The 23,304-nt window shown below is 39.7% G+C and overlaps 1 protein-coding gene across 1 annotated transcript; it reads left to right on the top strand.

The window, feature by feature from the left end:
* Positions 1–5,305: 5,305 nt before the first annotated feature.
* LOC130719129 (nuclear pore complex protein NUP160-like) lies at positions 5,306–22,443 on the top strand (the record flags this gene model as incomplete). Its single annotated transcript, XM_057569768.1, has 15 exons — positions 5,306–5,623; positions 5,749–5,936; positions 7,576–7,652; positions 7,737–8,083; positions 14,248–14,316; positions 14,399–14,717; positions 15,106–15,231; positions 15,367–15,475; positions 15,559–15,630; positions 15,908–16,031; positions 16,364–16,471; positions 18,633–18,773; positions 21,528–21,701; positions 21,789–21,911; positions 22,012–22,443. Coding segments are annotated over 14 exons (2,214 nt in total), but the record flags the coding sequence as incomplete, so codon positions are not given.
* Positions 22,444–23,304: the final 861 nt, after the last annotated feature.

Genomic DNA, 23,304 nt, shown 5'->3' with positions numbered 1-23,304 from the left:
TGTTAAAGTTGCATATTGGAGAGCACCAACTATTGATCTATAGAGAGTTGGGTCAGCAAAGTAATCTGCTCCATATTTGCTGAGTTTTGCTCCACTAACCATGGGAGTAGAGATCCCCTTGGCCTCTCCCATTTCTGCCCTTTCAAGAAGGTCAGTTATATATTTAGTTTGTGTCAAAAGCAAGGACCTGTCCTGAAGATGATGCACTTGAACACCAAGAAAGTAGTCAAGTTGGCCTAATTGCTTCAAGGAAAATTCAGAGTTGAGGTTCTGCACTACTTTCTGAACCAGAGTCAAGGAATTGCCTGTAATGATAATATCATCTACATAGACTAGTATGTAGATGCAGCAAGTTGGAGTGTAGAAAGTGAAGAGAGATGGATCACATCTACTTGGTTTAAAACCATACTTCACAAGGGCTGACTTCAATCTGTCAAACCAAGCTCTTGGGGCCTGTCTAAGGCCATAAAGAGCTTTGTTAAGTCTGCAAACAAGAGATTTGTCTTCATGCTGAAATCCACTTGGTTGCTGCATGTATATCTCCTCTTGAAGAGCTCCATTTAAAAAGGCATTATTCACATCAAGTTGATGAATGTGCCATCTCTTAGTAATGGCCAGGGAAAGAATGAGCCTAATAGTTATAGGCTTCACCACAGGGGAAAAGGTTTCTGAATAATCAAACCCCTTGACTTGATGGTAACCTTTGGCCACAAGTCTGGCCTTATACCTATTGATGGTGCCATCTGCATTTTCCTTCACCCTAAAAACCCATTTACAACCAATTGGCTTCCTATCCCTGGGAAGTGGAACCAATGTCCATGTATTGTTAGCAAGCAATGCATCATATTCAGCCTTCATTGCAGCTAACCACTTAGGATCTTTGAGAGCTTGCTTGGTGGTAGCTGGCTCAGCTTGAGTGAGCAGTAAAGTTGGAAATAATCTGGGCATGACTATGCCAGATTTTGCTCTTGTCTGCATAGGGTGAGTATTTCCCACTGGCTGAGGAATAGGAGCAGAAGAGGAAGATCCAGTTGAAGCTACTTCAGTGGCAGTAGCTGCTGGTGTAGGTGGAGATTGTTGCTGAACAGAAGCTTCAGCCTGAGAAAAATTCCCAGAAGAAGAGGCTGCAACTGAGTCTTGACCTTGAAAAGGCTGCTGGTGCTGAACAGGAACCTGAGGAGCTAAAACAGGAATTTCTGAAGTGATTCCTTGTGCAGATGAATCAGACCCAGCAGAGAAAAACAGGGTAGGATAGGGAAATTTAACTTCATCAAAAATAACATCCCTTGACACAAAAATCCTACCAGCACCATCCATGCATTTGTACCCTTGATGAGATGATGAGTAACCAACAAACACACATTCCTTGGACCTGAGTGACAGCTTAGAGTGTGTATAAGGCCTTAAGTGAGGATAACAAGCACAACCAAACACCCTAAGTATCTTGTAATCAGGAAGAGTCTTGAACAACTTGAAATAAGGACTCTCATTGGCCAAAACAGCAGTAGGAAGACGATTAATAAGAAAAACTGCAGCCAGGAATGCATGATCCCAGTATTGAGAAGGCATTTTAGCAAATGCAAGTAATGAAAGGCCAGTTTCTATGATATGGCGATGCTTCCTCTCAACACTACCATTTTGATGGTGTGTGTAGGGGCATGTCAATCGATGCACTATGCCAAGCTTAGCAAAATGAGATTGTAAAGGTTTAAATTCAGTGCCATTATCTGTTTGGACAGCCTTTATTTTCAGATTAAACCTTAACTCTACCATAGCTTGGAACTGAAGAAAAACAGAGGAAGTTTCAGATTTGTGCCTAAGTGGATAAATCCATGTGAAACGAGAGTAAGCATCAACACAAGTTAAAAAATAAGAGTAACCACAAGAAGACTCAATGGAGGAAGGGCCCCATAAGTCAGCAAAAACAAGCTCTAAAGGTGTAGCATAAACAGTAGTAGAAGAGGAAGAGGGTAACTTGTGAGACTTTGCTACACAACAAGCTGAACATTTAGAAAATTTTGCTTTATTAGACAATGATATATTACATTTGGACAAAGCAGAATGTAAAGCCTCATGATGAGGATGACCTAGCCTACAATGCCACAAGTCATAGGCAGTAGGATCTACATTATTAACAGAAGACACAAGAGAAAATGAACTAGCACTAGGTACACTTGAAGATGAGCTAGCACTAGGTACATTTGACAAAGGAACTGAAGCAGAAAAGACAGATGGAGCAACTACTGGTGAAACAGATGTAGATGAAACAGATGAAGCTGGAGGAAGGGTTGGAACATGCATCCCTTCAAAATTGTATAAACCATCAGGACCAACAGTTCCTTTGAGCAAAACCCTAGAAGTTTCCTGACATTTGACAACACAATAGGATGAGTGAAACTCAAAAAAGACATGATTATCACGAGCAAACTTGCTTACACTAACTAAGTTCTTGGTGATGTTAGGAACTAGAAGCAGATTATTCATAGTGAGTGTAGTGTGTTTATGATAAGGAGATGGAAAAGAGACATGTCCAACAGAAATAATAGGCAAACCTTGTCCATTTCCCATGTAGATATGATCATTGCCATTTAGGGAAACACTGTCAGAAACAACTGAGGCATCATTGGTAACATGATGTGTAGCTCCAGAATCTGGAAACCATGAGCTAAGATTTGCTGCAGCAGGAGTGTTAGTACCAGTAGTAGATGAAGTAGGTCCAGTAAGCATAGCCTGTGGAGCTCTAACTGGAGGATTTCCAGGTCTTGATCCACCAGAAAACTGAGAAGAGTTCCACTGTGAACCTCCAGATGGTTGGAAACCAAACTGCTGAGCAAAATTTCCCATGCCTAAACCTTGAGGAAATTGACCAAACATGTTTGGAAAGCCTCCATACTGTGATGTACCAAACTGAGAAGGTACACCAAATTGTGGAACACCACAAAATGGGGAGAATCCAAACTGAGGCATCATCTGAGAATGCATAGGCAGTGGCATACCAAAACCAGTTGGCTGCAAGCCAAACATGCCAGTAGAACCAGTAGAACCAGATGATGGACCACGATGGTAGCAAATACTAGCATCATGCCCATACTTCTTGCAAATCTGGCATTGAACACTTCGATTTCCTCCTCGTCCACCGCGAGAGTTGTTACTGCCGTTGCGACCACCGTAACCGCCACGAGAACCGCCATAACTGCCGCGATTATCGTAGGAACGATCATCGTAGGAGTTTTCAGAGGAACCTGAAGCATAGTTAGCCTCAGAGGTCGCCGGCGACGACGTTGATGAAGAAGACGACGACACCGGTGCAGGTTGCGTCGCCGGTGGCGCAACTTGAGAAAGGAGCGCTGACGGAGGATTCGCACTCAACTGACGCGTGCGAGAACGCTCAAGACGCGCTTCATGCGCGATAACCATAGCTTCAGCTTGCGAGATCGTGCAAGGGAACTCGCGACTGTAGATGATAGTCATGAGATGACTATACTCGTCGGGAAGACCATCAAAAATCGCTTCAAGGTGCTCGCGAAACGATACAGGATCTCCGATCGAGATCAGAGCATTGACGATGGCCTTGATTCGCTTGAGGAACTCAGAAGCAATCTTCGATCCCTTGGTTATGGATCTCAATTCCGATCGCAGCTGCGTCGATTGTGCAAGCGATTGTGCTTGAAAGAAATCAAGCACAACTTCCCAGATCTGCCAGGACTGAGTGCAGTTGACAACGGTTGGAAGCACTGATGAAGACAGAGACGAGAGAAGCCAGGTGAACAAAGCAGAATCCTGTTGATCCCATACCTGATATGCAGGATTCTCTACTGCATTCACGCGATCCTCCTCACTGAGAAATCGAGGAGGAATATCAGGATGAACAAGAAAATTCTGCAATCGATGAGTTCTAACGATGCCTTCAACGTGCTGCTTCCATGAGAGAAAATTGGAATCATCAAGCTTCAGAACGAGCTTGTGAACCAGAGAAGAAGAGGCCAATTGTGGTTGAAGAACCGCAACTGGAACAGGAACTGAAGTTTCAGGAACTGCAGTTTCTTGTGCATGACCTTCATCAGCCATGGTGATGAAGAAGAAAGAAGAAAAACGAAAATCTAGAGAGAGAGATCTTCAAGGATCGTACTCAGCTCTTGATACCATGTTGAAAATCTTCAACTGAATTTCATTGATTGAAAAGGTAATGAATACATGAGAGATTACAGTATTTATACTATGAGATTTGTTAGCTTGCAGATGAAGCTAACTCTAACTAACCTTGACAGCTAAGCTTTGACAGCTAAGCATGTAACTAACTCTCTAACAAACCTGCCAGCTAGGCACAACTAACTGAACAGAACACAGTCAGCATTTACCTAATGACACTTATCAGTAACACTAACATAGCAGTAACTATATTACTCTAATAGGCAAACATGAGACTGTATCTAGAACCCATGATGGATGCTATAAATATGTGGTGATACCGTTTGAGTTAGCATATGGCCCTTCTACTTTCCAAGGATTAATGAATGATATTTTCCACGCTTATCTTGAAGGATGTCATGGTGTTCTTTTATGATATTCTGATTTATAGTTCAGATCAGAGTGCTCATCCTTGCCAGTTGAGGACAGTCTTGGAAGTTTAAGACCCTACATGGATGGTGAAAGTTTTCTTTTGGACAAACCTGTCGGCAAAATGACACATAATCATAGACCTCTCGCTGTTTTTTCTCTTAATGTGTAATGTGCTTTTCTAGTTAGCAAAGCAGGACTCATATTTTTCACATTTTTCTGCTGGGAACTTTTTTTTGGCAATAAGCTTTTTGGGGAATTTTAAATGAGATGATTGGAGCTACCCCAAAGATCTGCACCAGTTTCTCTGGTTTCAGTCTGCTTAAAGAAGCTAAGATTCTGTAGTAGTACTGCTCTATCATTATTCATTCCTATTCTCTGGCGGATGGAAAGTAAGGTTGGAATAAACAGGCACAATCACCAATTCTGCTGTTGGCAGAAATATCAATCTCTTTTTGACATTTGACAGAAATTCTCTCTCAATCTTCTTCACTCATGTTCTCTCATTTTTTACTACTTTCCTTTTCTCCCATCTATTAAGCTTAAAATGGAGTAGTAGTAGAAGAGAGCGGGATTCAGATTTGTTAGCATTGGGTAAACTACAGTGTCTGTTGTAAGGGGAAACCTTTGGAAGATAGATCTTTCTCCTTGCTCTTTTCATTTTCAATCAATAAAATCACATTTATCTTTCTCTATTTCCATTTTGTGTTCCTAGCATTTATATTGGGGGGGGGGGGTTCTGAGCTGATTACACAATGATATTTTGAAACTTTTTTTGGCCACGAATACAGATAACAACTTGGGGAAACAATTATGGAATGAAAAGCTTGGCAGATGTGACTTCACATTGGCTTTTATGTTCTTGCTAAATGTTAAAAGTGCATCTGTAGTTCATAGCTACCTTTGGACAGAACGTTTCTCAGATATGCAGAGCTATATTAATAGGATGAGAGACTTCATCAGTTTAATCATTTGGGGCCAGGCTGGAGGATCTTCTACTTTCTTGAGTCGTTCCATTGATCTTGCATTTATCCTTTTCAAGCATGACCAGTATGGTGCTGCTGAGGTTATTCACTTGCCTTTTCTTTTCTTCCTGGAATCTTAATTTGAACCCTTGTCGATCTTTCTTTGCACTGTAGTAATCATTTCTGAAATTTTACTATATTTCAATTTACCAAAATGTTTCAAAAGCAATTGCTTATGATGGTGGAGGGCCATTTGCTAAAGGAGAAGACATCCCATAGTATTCAAGACACTGACGGCGGATGGTGCATACGTCATCATCTTCTAGGATGTTGTCTACTTGCACAGGTGCAGGGTGGATTGCATGCGACAAAGAAAGATAAAAAAGTTTCTGATGCCATTCGCTGTTTCTTTAGGTACATACATCAATTCAACGTTGAGATATTCTATTTGTATTATTCTCATGATGTGGTCTTATCTAATTCAATGATTCAATTTTTATTCTACATTTTCAATCTTAAAATGGATCACTTATTTATGTATTTGGATTATATTGGTTAGTTTCTCCTTAATTTAGGTTTGAACTTGAATTCCATTTTGAAAATGAAAGGGTCTAAGGGGGCCCATCTTTAACTCAAGGTTGTTCAAATCAGGATCCTACCTAAGATAAGATCAGAAGGGGGACGGAGCGACGCTTAAGTCTTGTGATCAGAATAATAGCATGGATCATAGGATCTTACCTAAATTACAAAGTTATATGTACACACAAGTATATGTACTCATAAAATGCTAGAATAGAAGAAATACAATCTTAAAATCATGACTAACATTTAACTAAACTAAGATTGGAAAATACATAAGGTCATATAAAACTCTCAAGTCACAGTTTAGTACCATAGCCATAGCTACTACCAGCAGAAGCTGCACCCCTGCACCCCACCCCTATTCGAAGACAAGTGCAATGCAACAAACAAAGAACTGAGGAAAATAGAGTACTCCACTTTTTTCTCTTTTTTTATTTCACCATTATCAAAGTTGTCCGTCTTTTCCTCCTCGTGGTCTTTAAACAGAGTAACAGACCCTTTTCAGTATGTTTTTGAAGCAAAAACCTCAAAATACCCCCCCAAATACCCTTACATGGAAACAGGAAAATGGATTACTACTTACCATCAAAACCCAGTGTCTTCTACTGTTGTGGGCTCTGCAGGATCTTCATCTGCTTGCGCTTCATCTTCCATTTTCTCAGAAATACCCTCCAGGTTTTCAAATTTGTGTCCACTCACATCCATCAGTGAAAATCAAAGAGTAACATTCTCAATTGCTTGCTTTCTTTTTTCATTGAAAGATCATTAACAGCTCCAAAGTTCTCATAGCTGGTTCTAAATTCTGAACGCATTTTGAGGGCATTTTTGGTTTTTCTGTTCTATTAGGTGGGGGATATTATTGGTTTTCAGTTCTATTTCTTGGGGTATTTTTGGTATTTCGATTATTTTAACTTAGAGAGGCCCCTGAGACCTGAAAGGCAAAACACACAGCCAGCTTCCACCTTTCTTCTCCCTTAGACCCTTACTCATGCACCCCTACTACTTGGATCACTTTCGGCCATCTTCCGGTGACTTCTTCAGTGTAGCGGCCGTCCCGCCATGCGCCATACTGCTATAGCGTTTTTGGGGTTGTAGGCTCGTAGCCACACTCAGCTATTCGGGATTGACAAGACGAGTATCAAGTGGACGGGTTATTTTTCATGATCGTGAGAGGAATAAATGTGGACTATAAAATCTTACACGAATGGTCAAAATTGAAACAAAATCGGATGATCTAGTCATAATGTAACCTGGCTGTAAGTAACTTCAAATCTTATCTATCCAAGTATAGTTGTATAGTCAATATTTTTGCACTCGCTCATAAAAATAACCCTCTGATTTGATACACCGCCATCATAAAAGTTAATTGGATTTTGTATGTATATTTTACATGTGTTTTAATCCCTCTGCATATATGCTTGTGGTTTCCTTATAAGTATGACCCATCACTATTTATTGGTATTTAATTCAGGTCTTCATCTGGAAATGGTGCATCTGAGGCTCTGCAGAGTTTATCTGCTGACATAGGAATTCCATATCTTGGTTTCAGTGGGTATCTATGTTGCTATGTTCTCATGATCTTAAATAACAGATTATTTCAGTTGATTATTAATTTGTGTGGTTTTTGTACAGGTGGTTATACATCAATTGCTATATGGAGGCTTCAATACTATCAATGGGCTATGCAGTTATTTGAACGTTATAATGTGAGTGAAGGTGCTAGCCAGTTTGCTCTTGCTGCTCTTGAGCAGGTTGATGAAGCTCTACAGACGCAAGATGAAAAGTGCATTGGAAGCTCAGTTAATGAATCAGTGACAACCATCAAGGGACGACTGTGGGCGAATGTTTTCATATTTGCATTAGACCTTGGTCGGTTTCATGATGCATATTGTGCAATTATTTCAAATCCAGATGAGGAAAGCAAATACATCTGCTTGAGGCGGTTCATAATTGTTCTTTATGAACAAGGTGCTATAAAGGTTGGATGAACTCCTTTGGTTGTCCTTTGCTAATTATCTCAAACTATTGTTTTTATTATGTTGATGTAAAAGATAGAATGAAATTGATGTGAAACTATTCATAGTGGAATACTATATTGATGGCTCTTTCGCCCAAGGTTAATTACAGGAAGATTTTGTGATTTCTAGGAGAAAATTAGATAACTGAAATTGGTATTTTAGTCATAATACACAATTTTAAAACATAGTTGTAGGACTCTGGTGCTTACTCCTGCAATATTTGCAGCTATGTAATTTGTTAATTTGTGCTTTGGTATATTTCCAAATCATTCTACTTCTATATTTTCTATGTTTCCTCTACTTCATCTTGCTAAAACTAGTATGATGTTTGTTTGTCATAAATCAATTATCCTAAAAGTTTGTCATGTGGGGTGAAAACACATGCATGGTTGTTATATATCTAACACGCCCCACACAGAAGAGTCTACTGGCCATAATCTGTTGGACAATGATGAACTCAAGAATCAACTACTGTATTATTGAGAAAACAAAGTATCAACTCTCAAGAATTGAGGTTGAACTCGAGATTACAACGATGGAAACTGGAATGCAACACAAACCCTAGCCTCTGGAATTCGAGATCCAGAATCTCCCAAATCCTAACCAACTCGATAACTCCTCAACTGAATGACCCAATCCCTATTTATACTAATTGCTAGCTGTCTAACAGAATTGTATTGCTGACATCAGCATAACAGCTAAGCAGCTATATTAGAAGTAACCTTCTAAGGCTTACTTCCCTTATGTTTCCTAGTATATACCTTTGTAAACCTAGACTTAGGTATTTTAGGGATAGAACTATCATCAATACCCCCCCCCCAGAAGTACCACCTTGTCCTCAAGGGGAAAGGTGGGAAAAGCTTCATGAATCTTCTCAGCTGATTCCCAGCTATTCTCACAAGCAGGAAGGGACTGCCACTGAATAAGCACTTCCACAACTCCCTGGGTCAATTCTCTGACAGCAAGCACTTCCTCCGGTTCAACCAGCAGCTCATGGTCCTCGGTCAAAACAGAAGGCAAGTCCTGAACTTGGAAACCAGTACCAATTGCTTTCTTGAGTAAGGAGACATGGAAAACTGGATGTATGCGACTGGTAGGAGGCAAATCCAATCTATAAGCAACAGTACCAATCCTAGCAGCCACAGGAAAAGGGCCATAAAACCTAGGACTGAGCTTCTCATTAAGCTTCTTAGCTAGGGATCTTCTTCTATAGGGCTGAAGCTTGAGATAAACCAAGTCCCCCACTTGATATTCAACATCCCTCCTTGATTTGTTAGCATATTTCCTCATCATGTCTTGGGACTTCAAAAGATTAGCTCTCAAATCCCCTAATAGTTCATCCCTGTCTGCTTGTAACACATTCACAGCCTCCAACTTAGAAGGAATTGTAGTGCCATGGAGTAGCAAAGGAGGGTCCCTCCCATAAAGAGCCTGAAAAGGAGACATTTTTGTAGATCTATTGTAGTTGCTATTAAACCAAAACTCAGCTCAAGGTAAGCAAGTAACCCACTGTTTTGGTCTAGAGCCAGTCAAGCATCTAAGATAAACTTCAAGGCATCTATTCAGTATTCACAACTTCTGTCTGGCCATCAGTTTGGGGATGATAGGCAGAGCTATACTTCAGTTTAGTCCCTGAAAGTCTGAACAATTCTTTCCAGAAGCTACTCAGGAAAACTGAATCCCTATCAGAAACAATAGTATTAGGAAAACCATGAAGTCTCACCACTTCTTGTAAGAAGGCAGCAGCTACATCAGGAGCTGTGTAGGGGTGACTGAGAGGAACAAAATGTGCATACTTTGTCAACCTATCCACCACCACTAAGATAGTGTCCTTCCCTTTAGACTTAGCAAGCCTACCAATGAAGTCCATGGACACATCAGTCCACACTTGAGTGGGAATAGGCAAGGGTTGAAGTAATCCTGCAGGAGACAAGTTATCAACCTTGTTCTGCTGACAAACTTCACATTGAGCCACAAAATCCCTGATGTCCCCCTTCATTCCCTCCCAATAAACCACTGCAGCCAACCTCCTATAAGTTCTGAAAAAACCAGAATGTCCTCCAACCAAAGAAGCATGGAATTCCTTGCACAAGATAGGAATCTTGTTAGAAAGTTTAGGCAAAACCAACTTGCCTTTGTAATACAATCTGTGGTCTCTCAAGGTGTATCCCCTATGAGAATCAGGATCCACAATCAAATCCTGCATAATAGCCTGTAATTTATCATCGTGCATGAGTTCAGCTTGCCATTCCTCTAGATCATTAACCTTAATGACTGATAGTGCGCAATAAGAACTTCTCCTGGACATTGCATCTGCTGCTGAATTGTCCTTCCCAGGCTTGTATTGAATCTCAAAATCATAACCAGCCAGTTTGGAAATCCATTTAAACTGTTCCTCCCCCAGCACTTGTTGTTCAGTAAGGAACTTAAGACTCTTTTGATCAGTTCTGATTATAAAATGCCTACCCATGAGATAATGCCTCCATCTCTGAACAGCTCTCACCACAGCCATCAATTCTCTCACATAAACTGACTTGGCCTGACTCCTATCAGATAAGGTTGCACTCCAAAAAGCCAAAGGTTTGCCTTCTTGAGATAAAACTGCCCCTAAACCAGTTCCAGATGCATCAGTTTCCAGGACAAATACCTTGGAAAAATCTGGAACAGCAAGGGAAGGTAATTCAGTGAGAGCTTGCTTCAAGGCTTCAAAAGCCTTTTGTGGTTCTGCTCCCCATAAGAAGCTGTCTTTCTTGAGTAACTGAGTCAATGGCCTGGCAATTTTGCCATAATCCCTTACAAATCTCCTGTAATATCCAGTGAGTCCTAGGAAGCCTCTTAAACTCTTCAAATCCTTAGGCACTGGCCACATCCACATTGCCTCAAGTTTCTTTGGGTCAGCAGCTACTGTTCCAGCAGAGAGTATATGGCCCAAATACTCAATTTGTTGCCTGCCAAACACACTTTTCTTTCCATTGATCTTTAGATCTTGCTGCTCCATCAATTGTAGTACTTGAGTGAGGTGAAAAACATGTTCTTCCATAGTGAGGCTGTAAACCAATATGTCATCGAAGAAGACCAAAGCATACTTCCTTAAGACTGGCCTCAGAACCTCATTCATTAGTGCTTGGAAAGTGGAAGGAGCATTAGTAAGTCCAAAAGGCATTACTATGAATTCATAATGCCCTTCATGAGTCCTAAATGCTGTCTTCTCTACATCCTCAGCCTTCATCATGATTTGGTGGTAACCAGATTTCAGGTCTATCTTGGAAAACACCTTAGCTGGGCCAATCTCATCCAACAGCTCATCTATCACAGGAATAGGAAATTTATTGGGCACTGTCACCTTATTTAATGCCCTGTAATCCACACAAAATCTCCAGCTTCCATCTTTCTTCCGAACCAAGATCACCGGGCTGGAATAAGGACTAATGCTAGGCCTTATTATGCCTGCATTCAACATCTCAGCTACAAGCTTTTCTATCTCATTCTTTTGATAATGGGGATATCTATAAGGCCTGATATTAGGAATTTGAGCCCCCTCCTTCAGGTGTATGGCATGATCATGCCTTCTATTAGGAGGTAACTCTGTAGGAGAGGCAAACAAAGTAGGGAATTGCCGCAAAACTGTCTTTAATTCAGCTGGTGTCTCCTCAGCAACTGCTTCTTCTTTCTCTAGCAGCTGGTAATGTAACATATATCCCTCCCCTTGCTGCTGTATTGTTTTGACAAAAGAGTTCATGGATACCTTTTTCTTCAAAAGCTCAGGTTCCCCTCTTAACTTCACTTTCTGGTTTCCTAACTTGAATTGCAGGGTGAGCTTCTCAAAGTTGGCCTTAATATCTCCCAACCCAGCGAGCCATTCCAGCCCCAGAACCACATCTACTCCTTTCAAATCAAAAAGATAGAAGTCCTGTACCACTTCTATGCCTTGTATCTGAATTCTTACCTGTTTGCAAACTCCTTTTCCCTCCACCTTATGCCCATCCCCAACCTCTACAGTGTATGTGGAAGTAGTTGTGACAACAAGTCCCAATTTCCTAGCCATAGCTCCTGAAATGAAGTTATGAGTTGCCCCACAATCTACAAGAACTATAATTCTGGTTCCCAACAACCCTCCCCACACCTTGAGGGACTTTCTTGTGGAAATTCCCTGTATACTGAGCAATGAGAGACGCTTGTACTCCAACACTTCTTCTGAATTTTCGAGCAACAACTCATATTCCTCCATATCAGCTCCCTCTTCCTCCTCAGCCAGCAACATGACTCTAAATTGCTTGTTTTTGCACACATGATTCTGACCAAACTTCTCCTCACACCTGAAACATTCTCCTTTCCTAATCTTTTCCCTCATCTCCTCACTTGTTAGCCTCCTAAATGGGTTGCCTCTAGGTGTTTTATTAACAGACTTGTCATTAACACTTCCACTAGAGGAATTTGATCCCTGTGTTACTGAATTTCCTCCACTCTTCACACCAGATTCAACTGTAACAGTTTTATGATAAGTTGAAGGTTTAAAATTGGACTTGTAGGAGTTATTATACCTGGCAGAACCATTGGTTCCAGCTTTGCTCACTGCCATATTCTTCTTTTCCACCATCAAAGCCTTCCTTACCATAGCAGCTAGTGTGTCAGGTTCATAGAGCTTGATTTCTGCTGAAATCTCCTCCTTTAAGCCATTGACAAATATGTCCATGAAGTTTTCTTCACCCACTCCTCTCAGCATTCCTGCAAACCTTTCAAACTGCTCCACAAACTCCTCTACACTCCCTTCTTGCTTGAGTGCCAAGATTGCTGCAAAAGGATTTGAAGCTGCTGCAAGTTGGAACCTGGCTAGCAGTGCTTCCTTGAACTTGTCCCAAGTTGTGGCAGTGTTGCTGGTTTCCCACCATTGATACCAGCTAAGTGCTTTTCCATCCAATGCAACCATAATTGCTTGGACCTTTTCTTCTTCAGTAGCTCCCTTAAGCTTGAAGTACCTTTCCAATTTCTGAATCCAACTATAGGCATCTTCATCTCCTTGGAAAACTGGAATCTCCAATTTCCTCCATCGCTCAGTGTGAGAAACCTCAGAACGCAACTCATTCACTGTATCTCCTTGAACATCACCTTCACTCTCTGTTCCTTTGATCGTTTTCTCCTCCCCTGTTCTGCGATGAAATTTCCCTGTGCGTTCTTCGCTCCCTTTCTCACCGTCACTCTTCGCAGCAAGATTCTCCACAATCTTCTCCAATGCGCGAAACCGCTCCTCAGTTCTTTCGCGCTCAATCGCGCGCTCCCGGCGCTCTTCCTCTCGAATTCGACGATCCTCTTCTCTGTCGCGACTCATCAACTCGATGAGTCTCTCGATTGCATCAACACGAGACTCCATTCTACTAGCAACCATAGAATGGTACCACAGCTCCTGGATGGAGCTCTGATACCAACAATGATGAACTCAAGAATCAACTACTGTATTATTGAGAAAACAGAGTATCAACTCTCAAGAATTGAGGTTGAACTCGAGATTACAACGATGGAAACTGGAATGCAACACAAACCCTAGCCTCTGGAATTCGAGATCCAGAATCTCCCAAATCCTAACCAACTCGATAACTCCTCAACTGAATGACCCAATCCCTATTTATACTAATTGCTAGCTGTCTAACAGAATTGTATTGCTGACATCAGCATAACAGCTAAGCAGCTATATTAGAAGTAACCTTCTAAGGCTTACTTCCCTTATGTTTCCTAGTATATACCTTTGTAAACCTAGACTTAGGTATTTTAGGGATAGAACTATCATCAGACAGTCATGGTGCTAGCTTTGTTACTGCATGCCCAATTGCCTCTTTTTATTAGAACAGTGGGTGTAATAAACTCCAAGTACTTGTTCATAGAGGCTCTGATACTATGTCATGAATCAACTATCCATTAAGCTTAAGCTGTTGGGTCAAGATATATGCATTGTTTTATATTATGTTTCTAATTTCTAACAATGTTATTCCTCCCTTAAAATGTTGAGATTTATGTTAGTTTTTACTTTGTGTGAGTGTTTATATTAAAAAGTACTGCTTTTCATTAATTTTTTTTTCAGAAATTTTACCCTTTACATTTTAATCAGTTTTTATTATTTTTGTATTTCACAGATTCTTTGCAGTAATAAACTTCCCCTTATTGGTTTAGTAGAAAAAGTAGAACAAGAACTTGCTTGGAAGGTATAGCCTGACCAAACAAAACAACTTCTTTTAATTTTTCTGTTCTGTGCAATATGCATAATTTTTACGGTGTAAAATGTAGGCTGAACGATCAGACATTTCGGCAAAGCCAAACTTGTATAAATTGCTCTATGCATTTCAATTCCACCAGCATAATTGGCGACGAGCAGCAAGCTACATATACTTGTATTCAGCTCGTTTGAGAACTGAAGCAGCTTTGAAAGATAACCAAGGCAGTTCCATGATTTTGCAAGAGAGGCTGAATGCGCTCTCTGCTGCAGTCAATGCATTGCATCTTGTTCATCCTGCATATGCCTGGATTGATCCATTGGCTGAGAGAAGTTCTCCTTTGAGCGAACATAATCCAACTAAGAAAGCTAAAAGAACGCCAGATGAGCACAGTAAGTAGTTCAACAACAAAAAATCACACTGCTAGTCATGAGCTTATCTTTTCATTATAAATTTATGATCTAATTACAACATTTTTGCTTCTCCAAACTTTTAGCAGAATGAAATGTGCAAGGGGCAATAAAAAATTCTAATATACTGGATATTACTTCTTCACATTTGTAATATTATTATATCTTTTTCAAAAGGGTATCCCTGACATGTATGTTGAGGGATTGGGTGGTTTTTCATAAATGTTTTCTTTCCTTTGTTTTTGAAGGATGATCTTGTCCTCTAGTCTACCTGCACTCGTGTGCTTAACTTCATTTTTCTTTTTTTTCGTTAAGTTTTTTTTTACTAATGTTTGGAGAGGTGTGATGTTATCACTAATTTTCTGACCAGCCGATAATGATGCTGAGCCTCAAAGCTGGCAGTCCTCTATTGATATTGAAAAACTTGAGGACGAGTATGCACTTACTTTAGCGGAGTATATGCTATCACTGGTAAACGTGAAATGGGCATTTTCTGGTAAGTATATTTTCTCTTGAATTGTCTATGAAGCGTATGACTGCTTCTAGAATGACTGATGATATTAAGTTTAAATGTACTGTGTTTCAATTTGATATGATTTTGAACCTCTGTCCCTTTTTTTTCATTTTAAAGGTAAACATGGAGCCCTATCAGAGTTGGCTGATCTTCTTGTCCAAAACAATTTGTATGATATGGCTTTTACGATCCTTCTCAGATTTTTCAAGGGTTCTGGACTGAAGAGGTTTACATCCTGCACAATTTGTGTGTGTGTGACTGTGTGTATTTATTGATATGCTTATATACATAATTTGGTCTTTCTTTTAGGGAACTGGAAAGATGTTTATCTGATATGGCATTGAAATGCTGTTTTGATAAAGTCGAATCCAACTGGGTTGAGTACGTTGGCCTATTCCTTACCTTTATATTTGAAGCACTTTTTATTCTATATTGTTAATGCAAGATACCTGACTTATTGTAGCTTATGCCGACATATGTTGCAACATCTGCAATAGCATGTTCTTACTTCGTCAGTCATTCTAATGGCTTTAAAATTTGTTTTTATTATTGTTTGTTTAGTACTTTGGCAATTCTGCATTTTCAAATTTATACTTAGCTGTTCCTGTCAGTACATATTGTGCACTATATAATCTTTATATGTTTTGGGTGATTTCAGGGAACATGGTCATTTGTTGACATCATCAAAGCTTGAGATGGTTGTCCATGGTTCACCTGTTAGACTTCCAACAGCTCCACAAACTGACAGAAATAGTCGATGGGCCACTCTCAAGCTTTACCTTGTTCGTATCTTCTGACCCTTGATTAATTTCAGCATATGATTGATTAGCCAGTGGATGATTTTTCATGCCAACCATTTCCTACCTTATTTTTGCAACACCAACTTGGAATGAGAATATGGTTTTGAAATTTGAGAGACGTGTGACTACCCTTTTTATTTTTTTTTGGAAAAAAAACATCATTGCTATGCTTAGGCTATTCTGGACTGGCTTTTCACTTTGCATTTTCAATGAATATTGGTTGTTCAAGACACTTCCATGTTTACGATTTTATTTTCATTTTCTTTTTGAGTCACTGGTTCACTCTAACCGTTGAAACTGCTCCTAAATTGCAGGAAAAGTATAAGGAATTTCATGGTAGATTACCAGTTATTGTTGCTGAAACTCTTCTACGTGCAGATTCTAAGATTGAGTTGCCTTTATGGCTTGTTCAATTGTTCAAGGTAAATTTCTAGGTCTAAAATCACTCTAACTGGTTTCATTGATGCAAAAGAATGTATGTTTGTTTTAAAACTAGTACATGAATCTTTCTATATAGATTTTTGTGCTTGATCTTTCTGTTTTAGTCACACTTGTTACTCTAATAGGGATTAACATTTACAACCCTTTTGAGATCGAGTAAAACCCCAGGAAATAACATGTGACTGAGGAGAAAATTTATTAAGAACAATAGTTAGATTATGGACAAAACAATTAGACCCAAGGACTCGTGGTGTCAAGGAATGCAACGCTTGTTGTGGAAACAACACATAACTGGGGATTGGGGTACTTGGTTGTTAAGGACAGCGAGGGCATCCGGTTAGATAGGTAATAAGCAGTAAGGACAGCACCCCCCTCCCCCCACCCCAAAATGATGGGGTGCATTGCCATGGATTAAAAGTGTCCTAGTTTTTTCAATGAGGTGATGATTTTTCCTTTCAACAACCCCATTTCGTTGAGGGGTATGAGCACATGATGTTTGGTGAAGAATGCCTTGATAAGCCATAAAGGATTGTGACAAGTTTTCATGGGCATTATCACTGTGTAAAGTGCAAATAGATACACCAAACTGTGTCTTAACTTCATGGTAAAACCGTTGAAAGATTCAGAACAACTCTGGCCTATTTTTCATTAAAAACAACCGATTACAGTGATAGTAATCATCAATGAAAATTTCCAAAAAAAAATCATCAATGAAGGTGACTAATTATCTAAAACCTAGAGTGGACTCAATACGACTAGGACCCCAAACATCAAAATGGACCAAAAGCAAAGGGAGAGGTTTAGCTTGACTATCAACTCCATTTGGGAAATGACAACGTGTATGTTTTTCTAGTTTACAACATTCACAAGAAAAGGGTGGATATCTTGGACAGACTTATACCAATTTTTGTAACTTTCCAGGGCTAGGATGTCCCAATTGAGCAGAGATGAATCTGTAGTAGTGCAAATGTGAGGTTGGCTAAAGAGTTGGTAGAGACCTTTGGACTCACATACAATGACAATCATCCACCTTGAACTCTGGTCTTGTATGAAAACAAAATCTTGAGTGAAATAAAAAATAATCAAGTGAGCGAGTCAAACAGTGTTATCAATAATGGCTATAGCGGCCCTAGGCCGCTATAGCGTAGCGGATTTTTGGCTAATCGCGACGCTGCTGTTGCCCACTATGGCGCGCTATTCCTGCTATTCGCCGCTAAATAGCAGCCAAAATAGCGGATTTTTGGCTCACCGCGATGGTCCACGATTGCGATTTGACAACACTGGAGTCAAATGACTAATAGAAATTAAATTAATTGGGGAAGCTGGAACATAAAAAACTGCGTCAACATATAGGTAAGGACGTGGATTGGAGTACCCACCCCCTCGAATTGTGTTTGGGAACCATTGGCCATGGTGAGAAAATTAAGATTTATTACCAGAGATGTGGTCAGGAGCACTTGACTCCAAAATCCATGGATCATGAGAATGAGACACAGATAGGCATGCAACATAATTACCAGTGTGCACAGCAAAATAGTACAACTATGGATCTAAAGGCGCTTAAACCACTTTAAGAAATCAGTAGGTTGCAAGTGATGTTGAAGGCTTTGAGGGTTGACGCTTTGTAAAGCACCTCAAAGATTAGTTTAGGGCGACACAGAACCAAGACTATTAGATGGTTCATGGGAAAGTCTGAAAGCCATGGGTTGCAGGGAGGAGAGAGAAACACCCGAAAAACTGTAATACTGAAGCCAAAATCGCAGATCTCGTACACCCAAGATTTGAAAACTGAGAAACAAGGACAGATCTGGAACAAGGAGAGAGGTGTGATCAGTGAGACAAACGACGACCGAAGAAGTGGCCGGATGTGACGCTGTGGGAGCGTGAGAGCTATGATGAGGGCAAAACTGGCGGGGATCGGTTGATCTGGATTTGGAGGTTCCTGTGGGGTGGTCGGCGTCGACTTGTTATAGGCACTCGCACTCCATTAGTTTACGCCAAATCTCGAGTTTGACAACCTTGACAATAAATGCATGATATCAGTATTTCCCTATTGACAATGATTATGTTACCTCCTTACATTTATTGCAAAATATCCTATCTATTTACATTATTTCTAACAGTTTACATGGCTTGTGACAGGAGAGTCAAAAAGATAGAATGTGGGGGATGACTGGCCGGGAATCAACTCCTGCATCTTTATTTCAGCTTTATGTTAACTATGGTCGATATGCAGAAGCTACCTATCTTTTACTAGAGTACATAGAATCATTTGCTTCAACGGTAAATTATTCTCCCTACTATGATGGAATGAACTTATTATTGTTGATCATTCTGATGTTTGTATGTTCAACTGGTATGATCTCTAAATTGCTTTTATCATTAGATTTTCCAGTCCAACATAGATTGTGCCTGTCTGCCACCTAGTAATATGTTTTACGTAACTGATCTTTTTGTGTCTTGGAAATTGATAATATTAGACAAACGAATATAAAATTTGTTCACCATATCAGATAACACTGTTTTAGAGACATGTTTTGACCCATATCTGAAATTTATTGACCTTGCACTTTTTTTAAAATTGTTCTTGTTTACAGACTTGCACTGCATAGGTTTTAGTATGCTTTACGGTTTTACCGTTAATGGATTGCTAGAAACAGTCCATTAGTGCCGTTCTTGGTAACTTATGTTCATAGTTGATTGACTTGATTCATATTAAACATCTGCATTCACTACTTTTTTAATATATATTCTAATGTTACATATTAATTAGTTTAAGTTGTTTGCAAAACATGGAAATTCAGAAACTGTTGGTAACTATAAGAGTATATATAAGATGGCTTTGTCTGCCGTGAATCAGGAAAATAACTGGTCCACTGGTGGACCAGAAATATTAATCATTGGATTTGTTGCAAGGTTTTTAGAGGGATGAGATTTATTGTAGCTATTTGTTACTATCATTAAAGGGCTAATTTTTCTTTTTTGCACATCGGTCCTTGATTTAGTTAGCGATTCTTAGCCTTCTGTTTCTCTAAGGCAACCGCGGCACCCTTTTTTCTTTTGAGGAACCAAAGCTCTAAAGTTAGCCACTCATATCTTAGCAACAATTATCCTCTTCCTTTTTAATCAATCTTCTTAGGCTGCAATTCTTGTTTGAATCATGAATCAGGCATGAGTTGAAGTTTCAAGAAACGAAAAACTGCACAAATAGCATCAATCTTAGGCACCCACGTTCTTCAAGCAGATTGTTGATGATAGTTGTTAGATATGTTGTAAATAAGTAGGATATCTTTTATTTATGGTTATTAGGTAACCTAATCATGTAATTAGGGAAGTGATCATGAAATTAGAGAAATAGAATATTTCTAGGGTATTTTGTATTTATTGTGCCTTTATGGTGCCTATTATAAATAATGATCTCCATTATATAGTTTAGACACACGGATTAAGTCTAATATTGCCTCTCAATTTCTCCTAATTTTACATGGTATTAGATTGTGGTGTAATCAGACGGGATTGGTTCGGATTTAGGGTGTTTAAATGTCCGAACCAATTAAATATGTTCGATCTGGATTGGTTCGGATTTCATAATTTTTATTTCTAAATCCGAACCAAACCAACCCGATCTCAATTGGATTGGTTCGGATCGGATGGTCGGATTTGGAATAAAAAAATATTATTTAAAAATTTGCATGAAAATTATTCTAAAAACGTGAAAAAAATACAAATATAGAAAAATTCAACATTTCCAAAGAACAAAACATTCAATAATGACATAATCCATATAATCCAAATAAAACCAACATCTCTAATACAAATATAAGTAGGCAATGTAATGGGATGGAATGTTTTGGATGAATGTAAATAACAATTCTCAATTCATTGGGTTGGTTCGGATCGATCGGTTTTTCAATCCCCAAATCCGATACCCGAACCAATGGTGATCGGATGCCAGTAAAAAAATCTGAACCGAACCGATGATCCAATCCAACCCACCATAATGTGTTCGGTTGGATCGGATTGTACCCGCTTACACCCTATTAGAGCCTGACGAGAGGCAATTCTAATCCGTTGTCATTCTCGATGGACTCAATGTCCATCGGTGTGAGAAACTGTGTCTCATTCTGGTTTTCGTTTTACCTCTATCTTGTTTCATTCCGACAGTTTTTTTGTTTCTTCCACCTCTCGTTGTTGTGTTTCACTCCGACAGCTTTTCCGGCCTTACCACCTGTTGTGTTTCATTCCGAAAGTGTTTCTGACCTTACCCCATTCCGTATTTCACTCCGTCGACGTTTCCGGCTTCTACCTTTTTCGTGCATCATTCCGACAGCCTTCTCCAGCCACTGCTCCGCCATGCCGACCACCACCACCATTAGGACCGCCTGGAGTAGATCGGCCGATCCTTGGTAGTTTCAGCTCAAACAGAGGTTCCACGTGCCTCCAATGCACTTGTGTGTTAAGAAAGATGCTGAATTATTTTTATCTTGTTAAGTTTGCGGTATGTCGAGGGGTTCAAGATCTGTGATGAAAATTTGTGTCTTGTTTTGTGTGTTCTATTCTGCTGGTGGGCTGTTACTTTTGGCAAGTTCTAGTTATGGAACTTGATGTTCTATTTCTCATTCCTATATGCCTCTCAAGGGTGCTATGTGCTTGCAGCAGGAGTGTTGCTAGCTAGTCTTCCCTCTCTTCTTTTATCTGCTGCCAAGGGTGCCACAGGAGGTGTTTCTTGCTATAGCCAGCCAGAGCCGTCCCATTTTCTCTTCTTTTTCTTCTTGCTTGAATTTGGGTCTAAAAGGCTTTGTTCTTCTCTATGATGTGTTATGGATTACTGAGTTTCTCTTCTCTGCTTGGTGATAGCTCCATCTTAAAAAGGCTTTTAATTTCTTCTCTTCTTTCGCATATTGATATTTTATGTTATTTGCAATGTGCTGGCAATTGGCAAATTTATGTTGTGCATATTCTTTGTGCATGGTGCAGCATCAGTGCCATCTGTTTGTTGTCTATTCATTAATATTGCCCAATATTAACCTTCTGCAGAGACCGGCAGATATAATTAGAAGGAAAAGACCATTTGCTGCTTGGTTCCCATACACAACAATTGAGCGGCTTCTTTACCAACTTGAGGAATTAATCAGAACGGGTCACATGGTTGATCAGTGTGACAAGCTCAGAAACATGTTGCATGATTCTTTGCGGAATCATCTGAAGACGGTAGGATCAATATCTTCTTGATTTATTTATTTTTCCTTCTAAGTGGCTGGGGGTGTTCCAATTAGTCTATTTGTCTCTGCTTTTCAGTTGAAGGTGGATTCAGATGATGCTATTTCTGTATTGTCTTGATGTTCACTTAACTGGTCAAAGATAGTAGAGGGAGAGATGTCTATTCACAGTGCTCTTGATCCCTTGCTTTGTGTTTAACAGGTTTGTCATTTGATTATACCCCCAGTGGTTCCTTCACTTTTTGTTCCTCAACTCATGGTTTATGTATGTTCATCTGTTTGATAATTTCTCTGTTGAACAGTGTATGATCCTTTGAAAAGGCCTTGGCATGGAATGTTAACATTTTGGGATGGAAACTCAGCAGTAGAGGATATTTCCTCGTTAAACAAAACTAGCCCTTCTCCTGCCACAGGAATTAACAAAAATAACCGATGATGGCCTATTAACATGAATTGAAGATGTAGCACTAAGAATCAGCATCCATGAATACCAGTATAAAATTTGTACATGCTTTCTATTCTATACATGAAGATATACTTATGTTGGACAAGATTGACGCGGTGTTTGGTGTGTCCTGTCCACAGGGGCAATATGTCAGGGAATTTCACTATATAGAATTAGTGGATGATTGCTGCCCCACCCCAAGTACACCATCTTAAATTCAATTAGAGAATTGCAGGATCTAGTATGGTTTAATTTTTTGATCATCTTGTAAAGATTTTTTTTAAGAAAATAGCTCCCAATTTTGCCCCAACAAAAATAATATAACACAATAATATCTAGAAATGTAATATAAAATGCTAGAAAGTTAAGAGTAATGATTAACTGTTAGTTTTAGGATTATAAAGTTGATAAAAAATCGGTAGAAAATGACTAGCTATGAGAATCTATGTGAAAATCTAAAATTAAATGAAATTTAACAAGACATTGCAAAAATAATTGGGAAATGATTGTTGGCATTAGGCACAACTGGCTTATTCATGACCATCTAAGATTAAGTATGCATTGTTGATTTACATAAAAAAATTCTTTTCTCAACCACACAGCCAACACGACCCAAACCCTTATGTGAATGAGTCTAGCAACGTTTGATGAGTAAGCGACATCTGCCTCTTCTGTGGTGGGTGGTGCCTATGTAACAACTCAGGGTGGACTAAGGACTGTCTGGAAGTACCCAAAGTGGAGGTGCACCTTCTCCAGCAGATAATGATGTCTAATATGCCTTGCTCTGATGTGCCCTGAATATAGGGATCCATCTTGCCACGACCGATGCTCCCTATGGTCATGGTAGGCTCTTCGCACTACGACGTGCACATCCATGTGATCTAGGAACTTCTGCCTCTCATGCACTAGAAAACAACCCATCCTCACACACTTCCACCGCACAGCTCTAGGCTTGTCCCCCGTGTAAATTGCCTTTCCCCTCGAAACATAATACTAAGTGCGAAGTGCTCGTAAATTTAAGGTCGAAGGAGTGAAGTGAACTCACCAAGTTGCTTCATCTGTAGGAAACTGACCTCCGCTACCTTAACATATAAACACGCAAGCAATGTGGCTCCCCAACATACGTGCCAACAAAGTCTAGGCCCTCGAA

Source organism: Lotus japonicus, chromosome 5 (genome assembly GCF_012489685.1).
Source record: "Lotus japonicus ecotype B-129 chromosome 5, LjGifu_v1.2".
Classification (NCBI taxonomy): Eukaryota; Viridiplantae; Streptophyta; class Magnoliopsida; order Fabales; family Fabaceae; genus Lotus; species Lotus japonicus.
This window is presented reverse-complemented; position numbering and strand designations above follow the sequence as displayed.